The sequence below is a fragment of the Motacilla alba genome, chromosome 1, assembly GCF_015832195.1.
Source record: "Motacilla alba alba isolate MOTALB_02 chromosome 1, Motacilla_alba_V1.0_pri, whole genome shotgun sequence".
Lineage (NCBI taxonomy): Eukaryota > Metazoa > Chordata > Aves > Passeriformes > Motacillidae > Motacilla > Motacilla alba.
This window is the reverse complement of record NC_052016.1, coordinates 92,903,543-92,920,902: the sequence shown is the minus strand read 5'-3', so window position 1 is coordinate 92,920,902 and position 17,360 is coordinate 92,903,543. Positions and strand designations below refer to the sequence as shown.

Below are 17,360 nucleotides of genomic sequence, written 5' to 3'. Positions count from 1 at the left end.
TACAGACACTGTTCATTCCCACACTGACCTTCAGGAACTCTGCTTCTTCTTCTCTGACATACATCACCTTTGATAATGTTGCCATTTTTTATTTTTTTAACTGGCCTTACTGTTTTTACCTAGGTGGGTCCTACGCCTCCTGAAATTTCCCTGAAAATTCCTTAAGTTCATTGAGTCTACTGTGAATGGACGTTGCAGCTTTGAACACAGTCTGTTATACGGTGGCAAAAAATTTAAGACATGGCATGAAATATTTTTTCCTTTTTTAAATGTTCAGTTCTCATTCTGAGAAACTCATTTCCAATCATTATTTTCTTGGTATTAGAAATTTTCAGTGCTAAAAATTCTCTATTAGTAGTTTGGAAGGAAAGAAGTTTCCATAGATGCTCTACATGCCTTCTGTGATATCAGATCTTTGCTAGAAAATTATTCATGAATACTTTGTTGTTAGTTAAGGACAAGTTGTTCTTAATTTTTTTGGCTCAGCTTTGATTTATATGGCTGAAACCAGAAAACTAATGCCAACATTTTTTCTGTGTTTCGTTAAAATAAAATTACACAGTATAGGCCTTTCACAATTGTTTACTCCAACTAATGTCAAAATAACCACAAAGTCAATGCTTTAGTGAAACATGGGAAGTACCCCTAGCACTTTGGAGCTCTGTCCATTCATATTGGGATAATCTTTAAACACTGCATGAAATTCAGTGTTGAAAATACAGGAAATTAGATGCAAACTGATTAATGCAAACTGAAACCCATGAGTTTCCTCTAACTTCTGAAAACTTACAGGATTCTTCTTGAGACCAACTGATTACAATAAGCTATTTAAAGTTGTCCCTGCTTCCTAGGACATTTGGGTGCTGGAGAATTCTCCATGCTTTAGGGAAATTCCGTGTTCACAGCTGCATGTCTATTGCTTGCTTGAAGCCAAGATTTCTTGTCTGAACAGCATCTCTCCGTCTTTTGCCACAACCTTTCTGTTTTGATGGCTGATTGATTCACACTGCCCTTTAGCATCATAATTAAACATGAAAAAATGTGCTGCTTAATGCAACATATTTCAGCAAATGGATGCAAGGACTTACAAATGAAACAGAGGGAAGCAGCAATAAAAAGTATTTCAGTTTCATATAAAATACTCAACTGTCCAAGCACTACCAGGCAGGTTTTCTAAAGAAATGTAAATTGCTTTGGCTGAGTTGTAAGAAATTCCTTTAAAATAAAACTTGCAAGTAGAAGATCTTCTACACAAATTATTTTCATTCATTCTTGTGAGGTAAGGAACCAGTAATTTGTTACAGAAAAATTGAGTACTTATAAAAGTATTATAAAAGAAGGGTAATGGTTGCCATTCTACAAAATTAAAAGCACGCAAATCTACTTGCTAGACAAGGCAGCAAGATATGATGAGATCTTCAGCAACTAACTGCCTCCCAACCCCCACAAAGGTAAGTAAGAGGTGTACCTGAAGAGCAGGGCAGAAGAAGATCCATAACAACTGAATCTGCTCCTTTAGTGTAAACATTTATTTCGTCTGTGAGAGGATGCCTGACCACTACTGACATCCTCTTCCTGATGGAATCAAAGCCCAACGTATGTAATACTTCAAAGCTTAAGGTTCCCAGGTGAGGTAGCTCCACTGATACCTGGTCGGACAGCCTTCCAACCAGAGAACAGTTATATGCCCTTGCTGCATAGACGAGAGCAGCTTCGTCTGGACTCTCTGCTTCATAACGGAGTTCTCCTTCCTCAGGTGCACCCCCGCCAGCAATCTTGCCTTGCTGGGAGCTGTAGCCATTGTTATTCATCTGTGCAGAGTATGCCAGCTTCTCTTCCAGTTTTAATAAAGTGCTATCCGTAGATGTAGATGAAAGCATGCTTAGACCAAATCTGTGCATTGATTTGCTTGTAGCTAGACTAGAGGAACTGCTGCTGTTAGATCCAGAGGTCAAGCGACTTGGAGTGAATCTTCGTATGAAGTCTTCAATGGTTTTTACTGGGGATTTTAGTTCAAATCGGTCTCTAACCTTGAGATGAAGAAAACCCACCAATTAACAAATGCCAAAGAAAAGCTGTACAAGAATTCTGACACTGACAGTCAGTCTAAGCATCTCCAACCAAAGAGTAAAATTTCTTTGAGGGCAAAAAGTAATGATATTTGTATTTTGAGAAATGAAAGTAAATGGACAACACTAACTTAACAACAATAAAAAAAACTCACTAGAACTTCAGAATTATACCTGTGTATGAAAGCACATACGTTGATATTAAAACAGTTTTTTCTTCTTTCACCTCTTCAGATATGACTAATGGATAGTCTATCAATGTTGCACCATCACCATCAGCAGTGCATACTAGAAGCTACCATTAGTATGAACTTGTCATCCTTCATGAATATTCAGTGAAGGTAGTGAAAAAAAAGTTAATGCAGTATTTTTCTATTGAGAAGGGTGGTATCTCATAAAAGTAAAGTTTAATGAGAAAATGCCAATGTTGAAAATATTCTCAAAAGACACATGTTGTGACAATTAATTTCCCCTGTCGCTTTCAGCATTGAAGCCTTTTGCTTCAGACTAACCATTCATCTCAGTTCACACAAATCTGTTCTAAAGATACAGTAGCATTACTAGTAATAGCATATTCATAGTAATATATATTATATTATTGTATAACAGTGTAGCATTCCTGAAACAGCCAAACTGAGCATTCTCCAAATGTTTCCTTGGCACAAAACCACATCATTTTGCAGACTAGCTCACTTTTTATTCCAATCTGGAACAGAAGCAAAGGGCAAAATTTTCTCTAGAATGAAAATTCCAGCTGCTGGCGAGCTTTAATATTACATTCCATTATAGTTTTGTCTTACAGATCCTCTTGGGACTGCATTCTTGAAATTCTCATTCATCAATTACACTAGTTAAAGGCCAATTTAAGCACTTACGGTCATTATTTCTCACAATGAGCTTAAGATGCATCTTTTACATAACTTGAAAGTTTTAAGTGATGTTTTTCAAGTGTATTTCTCTTTTTAAACTTTTAAAAAATGTCTCATCCTTCTCTTAATTTAATCCATATATATGAAATATTTATTCACTGACAGCTTATATCCCTTTCTGGTAAGTTTTGCACATATACAAATTAGGTTCCACCATGCTTACATAGTCATGCTTATTAAATGAATAAATTACAGTACAAGAAATCTGGAGAGTTTCAGAGGTATCTTGAAATTGTCAATGAAAGAATATCTTGCCATGGAGACAAGTGAAATAGCTGACACACTCCATTCAGCTAATGCATTATTAAACTCACTCAGTTCTACAAGTCATCACAACTCTAGCTGTTTCTCACTAGAACAGGAGGTTTTCATTTCCCTAGCGTACCAGATAATTTAGTATCAAGGCAAAAGAAACCTGAACTCTCATCTTCTTTTTCTTTAACTTACCTTCTGTCGGGGCTGATTAGGTGCAGTAACCACGACTGTGTTACAAATAGTCAAAGCTATGAAGAAGTCAAAAACGTCGCATAGTTCTGGACTCAGATGGGATAACGGCTGCTCGTGGCTCCTCATTACCTCCAGATGCTTTGCACATTCATTCACCTTTTCTAACAACCTTGGGTCAGGTGTGATGTCCTTCTCCTAGTAACAAATACCAGTGATTAATATCTGCGCTTCTACATTTCCAAAGCAGCAACATGCAATTAAAGCATCCAAAGCAGTGTCAATATCAAGAGTTTTGGGGTGGTCTTACTCCATAGCGTAGAAGTGGAGAGAACTGTAACACACACATTCTAGACAATAAACAGTTAACAATGAGCCTACTGGTAGAAATGATGTGAAATATTTATAGCAGCAATATTTATCTACTTTGGAGGTAGTGGAAAGGAGGAGTTACATCCTATTTTCCTCCCTCTTTCCTGTTTAATTCAAGACATTTGTTATCTAATACTAAAGTATGGTACACTGCAGAGACCAGAGGTGTGGAAAAAATAAACAGCAATGACATTTAAAGTTTGGCTTAACATCAGCACAAGAAAACTAAACCATCTTCAATTGTTTCTTAGAGAACAACAACCATCCACACATTTTAAGTTTATTCATGAGGGGTTTTTACACTGAAACATTGCACCCCTTCAACTCTATTTCATCAGTATTTTCCACTTATTTAATATAACTCTTCTCAGAGCAACTCCAGTATTTTGTAACACAGAGGGAGGCAAGGATACAAAAGATTAAAAGATAAACTGATCTAAGCCTCTTTTCTCAGTAGAATTTTATCTCTTGATGCTCAGCAGCTGATGAATACAAGCAACCAAAGAACTCCATGTACAAAATCTGCAGTTTGGAATTTTATCAAAAGAGCTTACTCTTCTTAAATGAAATCAAGAAATTCCACCAGTGCAAACAGCGTCTTTCTTTGTCTATATTTGTAATTTGCTTTAAGGGTGAATTTGTGTCAACAGAGCAACAATGCAAAACCCCTGAATAGACACAACTTGGCTCCTCTCTCCTCTTATTACCATTTAGCTGATGTAAAACTTACACGGAGTTACAGCAGTATAAAATAAACCAAATGAAATTGTAAGGACATAAAGTCACCAACATTTTGAAATGTAAAATGTTTAGTTTTTAAAATACAACACATGCAGTCAACTGATAACCACTGAAACACACTAAAAACTATGCTATGGTGTATGTCAACAGTGTCTAAGAATTGTTATACATGGTGTCCACCCCAGCACTTCATAGTTTTAAAACCCTCTGACAAAAGAGAAAAGAATTTGCATATGCAGAATAATTCTAGTCCTTGACCTCAATGCTATTCTCAGCTTCTGTAGATAAAAGGAAGATACACATTTTCTTTCCAAACTCAAACTATAACTCAAACCAACGTTTCAGATTGTCTTTACCTTCAGCTTGTTCACACAGACAAGGCATTTAGATAAGATCTACGCCAACACGTCATTGTTTTTGTAGAAACAGCTGTGACTACGGAAGTAAAACCAGCAACCTTTACCTTTCCCTTTCCAAGACATGGTTCTATTACAAGATACATGACACTGTGCATTTAGTTCTCATGACTTACCATTGGGCTACTGAATGCAGTGTGCTTCGAGAGTATGCTTGCTCTTTTTGCTTCAGCTCTGCTACCCGTGCGCCGGTGGGTTTTGGTGCTCTGGCTCCTGTGTATCACTTTGATGCTCTGATGGCTGCAGATGCTGTCACGCTGGGACAGAGTTCCTCCTTTCGGGGCTGCCTCTTCTTCTTCTGAATCAGGTTCTTGGTACATTGCTAAGCGTTTGGCTATCAGTAAAAAAAAGAGGGACAAATGTTGCACATGTTAAAAGTAGCAAAGAGGGAGAGGGACATGGTGACTTTTTTTCAGGTGATGATTTTACTATTATGCGCTTTCTCAGTAATAATGAATGATTCCATTACCAGGAGATATAGTGTAGTCTTAATTGAATGGAGGATGCAGATAACATAATTAGAAATGTAACACAAGGCAAAGGCTGCCTCCCTTATCATCACATTCTCTCTGAAAGGCAGTTAGACTCTGCAGTAATTCAATGCATCCTTGAAGACTATTCTCCAGCTCTGCCTGATGAAATCAACCAAATAATTTGGTCTTCACTTGAAATCTGAGTAGGAAATAAACAATCCAGAAATTTTTCATGTAATTTCCAACACAAATTTCAAATTAAGTATTTTTCAGCCAAAATGTCACATCTACTGAGTACCAGTTACTGACACCTGAAATATACCCAGAACAGCATGCCTACAGAGCACTACTGCCTTTGTTTTACACACAGAGATGAGGTACAGACAGCATTAAAGCTTTGCTTAAGGTCAGGGCCATTTCCTGCAGAGTGGAGACATGAACGCAGATTCTTGATTGTTAGCCTAGTGTTAAAAACCACTGTGGAGCTTGTCCCTTCTTCTCTGCATGACAGACAGGACAATGCAGCATGCAGTATGAAAAGCAGAGGCCCCTCACCTACTGCCAACACCTGTTCCTATCACTGTCTGCTGCAGTGACCAATTCCTGGTTTACACAGAATGAAAGAGTTTTTCCAAATGATATATTTTAGATGAATACTTCCTCAGTGAAGAATCTAACCAAGCCAATTAATGCTAGGAAACAATCCTGGCAGTTGGATATAGAGAAATCAAAAAGGAAACAGAAAGCAGAGGTGTGAAACAGCTGTGGAATCCTGCCCCTCTAATGACAGGCTGTACAACAGCCTGTTGTACAGGCTATATACAAAAATATGTACAACATATTTTTTCATTCCTAAAGACCATAGGTATTTAGAAATCTGGGCTATTCATTAGGCAGGCAAATGCCACTCTAACAGGTATCTATTTATTCCTTCATTATGTTTTCATTGAAAAGTTTTTCATTATGCTTTCAAAATAATCCACACCATACAAGTTACATACTTGTGGCTCAGTTTGCTTTGGTTTTCCAGTGTAACAAATTAGATTTTCCTAATAGCAAATGATAAATCACTAGCATGTAAGTTAATTATTCAGGCCTTTAACAAACAAAGGAATTATTTCCAAATACTTCCTGAGAATAATCTTGCATTATATAGGGTGAGTTTGGCACATGATCACTTTTAATGCAGCTAGCTTTACAAACAAACAAAAACCCACCCTCACTATCCACTGAAATTTCCAAACATGTTTTAGCTTTCAAAAAGCAGCTGGAGGAGTGGAAAACAGACCAGACACAGTACATGGTGATAGCTCTATCACTACAGTATCATGCATCCATTTGAAACACATATAGGCTTTGTCTGAAATCTGGGAAATGGGAGTTTTTCAGTCCTGGCTGTGACTGCACACCTGGTCACTGCTCTAAATGTGTGCCCAAGTATGCAATGTCCTCCACTGCACTCTGGCTCCTCCTGGCAAAAAATTCAGACCATGGATGTAGAAAGGACCATAGCACACTTGGAGACACAAAGGACACACTGCAGTTCACTTCTGCTCCACAGCTTGAATAGAGCCCTGCAGCCCAGGTCCTGAGGCTGATGTAGACTAATGGTGAATGACTGGGGAGTCTTCTTCATTATTTGGTGAGATACATGTTCCTCTGTGTCATGTGGTGGAAAAGAGGTTGAGCAACATCAAATTCACTGCTGTGTAGGCAGCTGCTCCTTGAGCCACACAGCTTCCAAGAGACTAGCACAGCACTGTTGCCTTATCCTTCCAGTACCTGCCTCCTTCTCTGATTTGTATTACAGAACCTACAGGACAGCTCAAAGAATTAGGGAGGCCACTGGTCTCCTTGGTCCTTCTGTTGCACAGTGATGAGCTGCAAGTAAATGAAGTTCATTTCACCTCCAAAGGCTGCTTCCTGCAATTTCATGCATGTGCTTTCGGCCAGTGCAGTTCTAACCTCTCCCATCACTCTTGCCCACTAATTCCCACTTTCTTCTGCTCTGTAAGCTTCTGTGTATTTTCCCAGTGGAAATGCAGATTCCTATAGTGTGAATTGTAATTCAACTGATTATAGGCTTATCTATATCACGAGCAGTCTACACTGAGGGCCCAAACTGAACTGCAGCACCTACTAAGCAGAGATCCAGGCCCTGGATCAAGAGGAGAGGCAGACTGTGCCAGACTGCTCACTGCTCAGGAAGGAAGGAAGGAAGGACGGAGCCAGGTGGATATCACAGTATGTTAATCTAAGATGATGACTCAAGAACCAGAATGGAGCATCACACTGAGGGGCTTTTGTCCTTCTCTCCACTGGGGAGGTATGATGGAGGGCACACCCCAGGATGAGGCCTGTGTGAGGGCAGTGCCCAGTCAGACAGTGCAAGCTCTGCCTTCAAGATCTTCTGCAGGCTCCTTGCTACATGCTGCTAACCTCAGGCTGAAAAAGCATTGCCCAAGATGACACAGCAGTAAGGTTTTCCACACTTTACCAACATTTAAGATTTAAATCAATTGTAAGAAAAACATTTTTGCGGCTCATTTTCTCTAGAGCCTTCAGCAGCAAAACCAGTCTCAAGCAGAGCTGGTGCTGCATATGGACATGGCCACTCTCAGGAAAAGCATAAGAACAGTTTGGATTTGCCATAGGGATAATATTTTCACCATAGATGCTGAAATTGAATGCTAGGCTGACAGAAATCTGTGTTGTTTCTTCTCATAACAGGTAACAACCCTTGACAGGGAATGAAATGTTACAATTACTTCAGCTTCACAAAATGTGCCACTCAGTTGGTCCAACTCCCTTCCAAGCAGAGATTTTTCTAAAAGGATACATTTTCTTTAATAATCATACCTACTTTAGGTTTGTGCTCTGAAAATATGTCTTGAGATACAAGACCTCAAAGATCCTGAACTGAATATAATTTTTATTCCCTGTAACTCTACTATGGTTAAGCAGAGAATGCATTTCATGTACAATACACAGTTCTGCCTGCATACCATATCTCTGGATTGCTCATTGCTCTTTCTTCTTTCTTGCATTACATCTAAACATATTTTGTTTATTCAACATAGCAAAAGCTGTTTCCTAATGCAGCAGTTTATTTATTAGCATTACACTGATAGCGCGGTTCTTTTTAGTCTCTATAATAATAGCTATCTCTTGCTCCCTATACAGGTTTTATTGTAACACATCCATTTAATTGTCCTTGCCCCCGAGAAAAAGGAGGAAAAGGGAAAGTAGGAACAAGACTAGAATCTCATTAACCAAATCAAATGCAATTCTTTTGATACAAATGGTGTTATTTCAGTTTATACCAAGGGAAACCTGACAGCAACAACAAAAAACAAGCCTGAGCACCTTTCAACATTTTCTCAAGTGCAGTCTTACATATTATGCAGCAAGAATTAAGGAGTTTAAAGAAATAATGAAACTCGGTTCAATCGTTATGCTGTGGCTAAGGTTCACAGTGCTTCAGCTGTGCAGTGCGTGCTTCTCTGGGAACATGCTGTTCTCTCCACCCACTCAGCTCCCTCCAATTGAGAACCTTTTCCTGTGAACATTATAACCTGAGAGACATTGTTGTGGGATACTTTTCAGTTTCAGCACTAAAAATTGATGGCCTTGATCTTTTTTTCTATCCAGTTTCTTATTAAGGGCAAAAACACAAACAGCTTTGGTAACACAGCAATGCAATTTATGAAAGTCAAATTTCACTATCCTGTATTCCGCTTCATATTTATGACACAAAGAAGAAACAACAGTTCATACTTATTCCATTAACCTTCTTTTATCTTTCATAAGACGGCAGGAAGCTATAAATAAAACTCCTGTAATAGCTGCCCAGTATTGAGAAGATAAATTCTTTATCTTCTTGAAGATAAATTCTTTTATTTTAAAAATCCTTTTCTTTAATCTCATTTTGATTTTACGTTTTTTTTCTGTTTTACCTTCCATGCCATATATGCTCTATGACAAGGAGTCCATTTGGCAGGCTGACAGAGACACTGCTGCCACACAGCCAGATGTTCCACTTTGAAATGTGAGATTGGGAACCTGTAAAGAATTTCCCTTCAAGCAGCATAAAACTGCAGACCCCTCAAGCCAGAATACTTAAGCTGTCTCATCTTGTGGGCACTATTTCACCATGGAAAAATTCCATTTTGCCTCAAACCAGTCAATAAGGCTGCTACTGAACTGACACTAAGTAAATCTATATGTGCAGCACTTACACCATCACACCACCTTATTTCCTTATTATTTTATAAGTGCAAGTTTATTTCACTTTGAAGTGCACTCTAGTGTCCACATAAAGATTGAGACAAGCAGCTAGAATGCTATAAATTTGTACAAGTTGACTAACATAATCTTAATTTACTTTGCATGAACTTGCCCATAAGAGCAAGATATGACATAAGAAAGCACCAAGATTTCACTTCCTCTAACCTTCTGACATCGCCAAGGGCTTAATAATCTTAAGTCCTTTACTAAGAACCCTTTACTGAGAAACTGAGATAATTCCTTTTTTTTCTTGAGATTTTTCAGAGAAATTGTCAGTGTAGGTATATGGTTAGAGAGAAGTAGTACTTGTCTCTAGGGATGAGTTATTCTGTCTTTTATAGGATTTAAAATGGGGCACTCCCAATGTACTGAGTTCTACATCTGCTCATACTGGCTCTCTCCTTAGTTACCAATTATAAATTTTTAAAAAGCAGTAAGAAAGGTAAAGAGAAACTACAAAAAAGCTACACAGAATGCCTGAAGCACCCAGTTCTGCTAAAGATTTTCAGCTTTCCGGGAAAGACTAGATGGACTATCCTGATTTCTGAAGCTCATCAGATTTTAAAGGTGGCAGATGAGAAATCCCTTTGGAAGCAAGTACTGCATTTATGGGAAAAGGTTTTTCAATTTCAATGCCTTAAAGAAAAAATAATTCTGTAATATGCCTGGACTATGCAGGCTATGTTCTCATTACTGCAACAAAAAGAGTGAGAAAATTCCACTACAAAACAGCCCCCTGAAGTAGGAAAGATTTTTTTTTAACATAACGTATTTTCCTGTAAAAATTAGTTGCTAGCCAACTTTCATCAAATAAAACTGGACAGCAGTAAGAAACTTATTCTCTCTCAGATTTAGTGATGAAGGAACTTTGTTAAACAAGAGAAAATCACTGAGGTTTATATCATCTACCTTCAATTCCATAAACTTCTCTTATTCTTATGTTGTCTATAGTTTTTTTCAGTCATTGGAAGGAAGGAGGAAGAATTCAAAGAAGGAAAAATTTTTCAGATTTCTGTGGTTGTATTCATGGAGATTCAATTTGTGTTTTGTCAACAGCTTCATACAATGGGTAGCTAAAACTAGAAAAACAGAGATCACATCCCATAGGCAAGAGGGTGATTAATGCAGCATTTGGAAAACAACTACAACAAATGTCAGGCCAAGACCATCTGGTTGTAGCTAAATCATGTAAGGACTTTCAGAAGCACAGTGGGCTTTTGGGCACCTAATGTCTCTGGGATTAGGAGGCAAACTTGGGGCATGGCCAGTTCTAAGAATTGCTAGGAGCTGTCTCCTAGCCTGAATGAAGCGTGCTGGTATGGCCATGCAATTTCACATATAGGGAAACAACACATTTTCTCTTTTTTTTTTTTTTTTTTTTTTTTTTTTGGTGCTAACATTCTTTTGGGCTAGAAGGTAGTACTGACTGGAAGAGTAATTCTGGGATTTTAGCAGAGTATAGTGATAATGGGTATTCTGTAAATACCCAAGACACATATGAATGGGACAATCATTCTTCTACATCGAGTGGTCCATGGCATACCGTGCTCCTGAATGAACACTCTGCCAGTCAGGAAGAATCTTTGGAGAAGATAATAGTCATACAGACATGAGGTGGGAATTATCTTTGTCTGTACAGAGAATTCTACACCACAGAGAAATAGGCACGTATTAGAGACCATCACAGATGTCTAAAAAAATCTGATAAATTACATCCCACAAATGTTTAATTTTCTCCAGTAACTGTAAACTTATCAGATTACTATCCTTCATGCAAATATCACCAATTAGGTAACTAGTTCCCATCCTTGTCAATATAGTCTCCACAGGAATTAAATGTGCAGTGCAAATTCCCATAGTTTGATCCAAATCAGTGCATAACCCACCACCAAAATACTGTGAATGACCTCAACAGTGATGAGTATTTCATAGTGCTCCCATCATGGGAGCACTATTATTACTCCTGGATTCCTCTTCAGTGCTAAGCTTTTGCATAGCAGAACCTCTGAGTAATACTTTGTACTACCTCCAGCTGATTCTGTCCCACACTAGTGCAATTTATTGCCCTCTATATTTTATGTTTTTGTCACCTCTTGTCTAGACTAAAACAATGCTATACTCCTAGGCAAAGCATCATCCACCAGTCATAAGAAACTTTGAGCTTATAGAGAATTCTGGAGGAAAATGTTTTCTCCAGAACATTAATGAAACTTGCTTCCCATACCTAAAAATGTATTAAGTCTCACTCAGGGTTTCTGTTTTTATTTTAAAGCATGTAATAATTGCTTCAACCCTGCACAAGGTCTGCATAAACCTCTGTGATGAAAATCATAATTAATACATCCATGTCTGATGCAAAACAGAACTCTCCCTCATAATCATAAAGCTCAACTTTCACATGGGGAATTTATATGATTTGCGGTATGAATTTCCAAGGGAAAAAAGGATACTCCCACCAATCAAGAAAAAGACATGCTGCCTCAAATATGCCAAACTGAACACAGCATAGCATACACCTTTAAAGTAGCTCCCAACCCTCCAAAATTGCATACTGCATATATAGGGAGAGGAAGAAGGGGAAAGATCAATCTACATGTCAGGGAACTCATGTGCGCTGCTTAATGCACTCCCTGAGTGCAAGGAACTGAGATATGACAATGTCAAATGCAGTATAGTAACAAGTAGAACAGAAAAAAATGGGATAATTTCTCATAACTCTGAATAAATTTTAGGGAGACGAGCTTATAAAGCAGCATAGAGAAAATTTATGATGGCTATTCACAATCTGTTGGTTGAGTAATTAACATATATGGAGTAGTCCTAGACTATGCAGAAAAAAATGCTTTAAAAGAGAAAAGAAGTTCAAAAGTTCAGAAATTTCAGACCTCAACTTGCCAGTGTAGACATAACTCTCCTGCTCTATGTGTGTGCATGGTTTAGCCCAAAAATACAGGGCCTCCAACTGACTTCAGTGGAAAACTTGCCAGAAGATCTTGCCATGGGAAAAAACGTCTGCTACATCTTAACCTTGTTCTTGGATATGGCTGAATGGTGCTGCTATAACTGAAATTTCTCTTGTAAAATCTATGCCTGAGGCAAACATCTGGCATGACAAATTTGAAAGAATAGTTAAAAGTTTTGTATAGCTTTCCAAAACTGAAAACAGGATCTTATCATGAGCAGGGTCAAGCCCCATCGCAGCAGAACAACAAACTTCAACCAAAGAGCTCGTAGCAAGGTTATTTCCGTCCTTTCCACTTCTACAGTGGAAAATGACCTGTTATTGGCAGCTTTTGCATCCTGACCCATGTACACTAATTTTGAATTAATTTCTTCATATGAAGTGCTATTCAAAGTTTGATTCCAAGAAATAAACCACTGCGCATGAAAAAAATACTTGGATATGTGAAGATGTAGTATCATCTTTGAAACAGATCAAAAAAGGCAAATGCATTTTACTTGATTTTGTAGCATATATGACAGACTCAGATCACCCCCTAAGTGAATTTCAGAATTTTCTACTTCACTAAATCTTCAGCAAAACCTGAGGTGCAGAGCAGGATGGCATCAGTTATAATGTATGCAGGAAATTCAGATACTCTGGTATAAGACACAGAAAAGTGGCTGACAAATAATTTGCATGTAAGTACACAGCAATGAAATGTTGTTGATGCACACCCTAAAACCAGAAAGAGCTGTGATAGACGTTTTATCATATCTGAACAAGAAGGCTTCAGCAGCAGAAAAGATAACAGATGGTTATAAAACCAAACTGCAGAACAGAGTTAACAAAATACTTCAATGAAGAATAGTATTTATTGTGGTATTTACACTGATTATAGACAACAAATAAATAGAAATTATCACAATTTATATAAAGAATTATAGAGAAAGACCTATTTTCCTTAGAGGGTAAACAACAAAATAATAAAATGCTGTGTAAATATTCGGTGTCAATTTAAAAATTATATTTGTCAGAAATTTTATACTGACTGGAGTTACACTGAAGCCCAAGCAAGGCCTAGGTGAAAAGAAGGACTGAAAAAAATCAATCAGTTTGTGTATCTGAAACTTTTGTTTGTAGTGAAATTCACTCTGTTTTCATTAACTTTTTTATCGTAATATGAAATCATAATAGGAAAGCATGCACAAACATAGATTTCTGTTAAATTCACTACATCTGAAGAAAAAAGATCTAAACATTCAACACTCAAACTTAAGGGCCTGAGTTCAGCTAACATATCATCAGATGATACCAAGCTCATAAAAATACCTTTTCTGTACTGTTTTAATTGGCAATAACATCATTTTTGAGAGGAACAGAATACACTCTGAAATTAGTATAAATAAGCAAACAATTAATGACAGAGAAGAAGCAAAAAAGAATGAATAAAGAGTCATAAGCAGACTTAGGAATCCAGCAACATAGTTTAAGTTCTAATTTTCATCTCTTTCTTACCTACTCTACAGAGGCAGAAAGTTGTTGGACTTAGTCCCTAAGTTGTCCCTAAGTCCTTTCCATAACACTTGTAACACTACCCAAAGGTCTAGTTTCTTGAAAAAAGTGCCTTAAATGTAAGGTCTCAGTACTACTTTAAAGTAGGAGAAAAAAAAGAACAATCCACTACTTAAAAATATCTTTTTCCAGTTTAAGATCTTGTCATCTTTCTAAAGCATGTTTTAGAGTTCCCAGTCTATTTTGATTCTTTATCTTATTCTGTATCTTATTTGTAAGCTGAAATTCTGTAGTGATCTTGGAGAAAATTTCCTAATCAGAGATCTTTATGTATTGTGTAGAAAAAGAAACTTACTTTTTGCAAACAAGAATATTGTAGTTGTCAATGTTTTTGTGCATACAGAATATGATTTGAAGAGTTAAGATCTGTTCTTTTAAAAATGCTAATGATAGTATGTTAGAGAAAAATAACACAAACTACAAACATTGTACAATAGGAATCATAATTTTAAAAGGATGAAGAAATAACACAGGGATGACAACTCTCACACTGCCTTGTGAAAAATAGTAATCTTTTACTGTTTTAAGAGGCTGATACTTGTGGATATTCTCTCCACTGCAGTGTTCATAGAGCAAACATACCTGACACAGACTTTTCACACAGGAGCACTGAAAAGACTCTGAAAAAAGTAACATAAAATATGCAATTCTATCCAATTATGTTTCTCGTTAATATGAAAACTGGCATCTTCGCATTTATTTCTCAGTACAAAAGGATAATCTCATTGCAGGTGTTCAATCAGACACTAATCTGGCTGTATGCTTTACAGTGTTATTTTACACTGTATACTTCAAACACACCAAAGAAGTGGGATACCAGCAGCACCATTCAATTTTCTTACATCAGCCATGCACTCAAGTGCTTTATTACATCAGGAGCTAAAGCCAGAAGCTTTAAATGTCTTGACAACATACTGTAGATATTACAGAACACTCTGGTAAGATTGTCATTGCTAGCTGAACACAGCCATGAAATTACACTGATCTGACAAGAGCTGTTAAATTTCTTTTGTTTTCCTTTTTGATTTAAGATTACAGCAACTTTTATGACTACTTCAGTTTGCCCAAAGTTAGATAGAAACTGTTAGATAGAAAACGTGACCATGAGCTCACCATTATCATCATGGGAATACTCTATTCCAGAAACAGTACATCTTCGGAAAACCATCTTGTTTTCAGTAAGTGTCCCAGTCTTGTCTGAAAAGATAAACTGCACCTGACCCAAGTCTTCTGTGATATTTAAAGCTCGGCACTGCAGTTGAGAGTCTGTTTCTTCATCATATAAATCTTTATCTTGATGAATAAAGTATACTTGGCAGATTTTAACTATTTCAATAGATACATACAAAGAAATTGGAATCAGAACCTAGAGTACACAAAAGGGAAGAATTAGGAGAAAACAGAATCAAGAACACAATCAATTATTCAAGCTAGTTAACTTGGTACTAGATTGGAACATAAAGAGGCCATGTACTTCAAACATCTACCCTAAAGTTATTATTGTGCTTAAAGAGTTTATTTACTGTGTTAGATGAGGAAAATCTATGGTGAATTGCAGAGGTGGAACGTGTTATTATGTCTAGAAAACTGATTATCAAAACTGACAGAAGCAAATACTTCTTAGGCTAATAAGCTGAGCTTTAAAATAGTTGGGAAGGAAAAGAAAAAAAAAATCCCAACCCAAATCAGACCATACAATCAGAATACTATAGATGTGAAAGGATTGAATAAAATTCTTCTGCATAAATAGACTGTTTACAAATTCACTTTGCAGAAATACAAGAAACAAAATGAGAAATGTTAATCTCTCCATAGGAACAATATCTTTGGCCTTGACGTTTGTACTGCAAATTATTTGAATGAAGATCACATTTTATAAACGCTGAAGAAGGAGACATGAAAAGATTTTCAACTGTTTCTTGAGGATTCTCAAAACTACATAAAATACCTAATTTGTATGTAAGTTTTTCTCTGCAGATTTTTTTTCAGAATAGAAATTCCTGACTGCAAACATTGTTTAGTTTTCTGAATTAGATACGTGGGAGAAATTATAGCATGGCTGTGGGTGGCGAATATGGTCATTTAAACATAAAATACAGTGAAATGTAGGTGTTTAAAGAAATCAGTGGTGAATTTTCTTAACCAATATCATAACCCAATCCCTCAGGGTAAAAATTATTTTTACAGTCTTTTTCATTCCCTTTTATAAACAAGTTGTTGCCTCCAGTAAAGCAACCTCCTCCAGTGTCCCACTAGGCAAACTTCCATATATCTCAGTGACATGAGGCTCTTTTACTTCTCTGAACTTAACCACTTTCACCATTCAAGATATTTCTCCTCAGGACCAAGAAACTTTTAACATAGTTTGTTACCTGGCTGACATAAGGTTTGTTAAGAAAAATATATCTGAAAAGCTGTTAAAAAGTATAAAATTTATTTTCATAGCAGAACACTGCACCCGAAGTGGCATCCTCAGTCTTTGAGGTGTTGTTTCACAGTGGGTAGACAGGAAGAGTAAAGCTTGTTTTCTGGTTCATGGGGTTGTTCCTCCCCAGGTGCAGGACCCTGCACTTGCCTTTCTTGAATTTCAGGCAGTCCTCCTCTGAGCATTCCCTCCAACCTGCCAAGGTCCTTCTGAAGGGCTGCACAACCCTCTGGGGTATTGGCCACTCCTCCCAGCTTGGTAACAGTGAACTTGCTGAGGAGGCATTTGCCCCTTCATACAAGTTATTTAACAACACTGGGCCCAGTATTGAACCTTGGGGAAGATCACTAGTGACCGGCCTCCAAATAGACCGTGTGCTACTGATTACAACCCTCTGGGATCTTTTTAGTGCTTGATTAGCTACTTATATGCCTTAGTGGTAAAATGAGTACTACATATATTGCACGTATATAATTTTATTGCAGCCAACTAGGAACAGAGGTGGCAGCATGTACAACTTGATTACCTGGAACACTATGATCATCGTCAGAAATAAATATACTGAAGCTAAAACAGGTGACAAATATTTGCCATCGGGCCCTGGAACATCAAAAATTGGTTTCTTCTTCTCACCATATTGCCATACCCACAGACCATGACCTGTAGAAAAATTGGAAGAGAGAAAAAA

General features: G+C 37.3%; 1 protein-coding gene across 1 annotated transcript in view; it reads right to left on the bottom strand.

The window, feature by feature from the left end:
• ATP10A (ATPase phospholipid transporting 10A (putative)) overlaps positions 1-17,360 on the bottom strand; it is a 111,534-nt gene that overhangs the window by 23,447 nt on the left and 70,727 nt on the right. The window contains exons 6-10 of the mRNA XM_038132825.1: positions 17,199-17,332; positions 15,361-15,613; positions 5,088-5,305; positions 3,446-3,640; positions 1,469-2,030 (exon numbers count right to left, since the gene is read on the bottom strand). Of these exons, the coding sequence (XP_037988753.1) occupies positions 1,469-2,030; positions 3,446-3,640; positions 5,088-5,305; positions 15,361-15,613; positions 17,199-17,332 (1,362 nt within the window). The remainder of the gene's footprint in view (positions 1-1,468; positions 2,031-3,445; positions 3,641-5,087; positions 5,306-15,360; positions 15,614-17,198; positions 17,333-17,360) is intronic.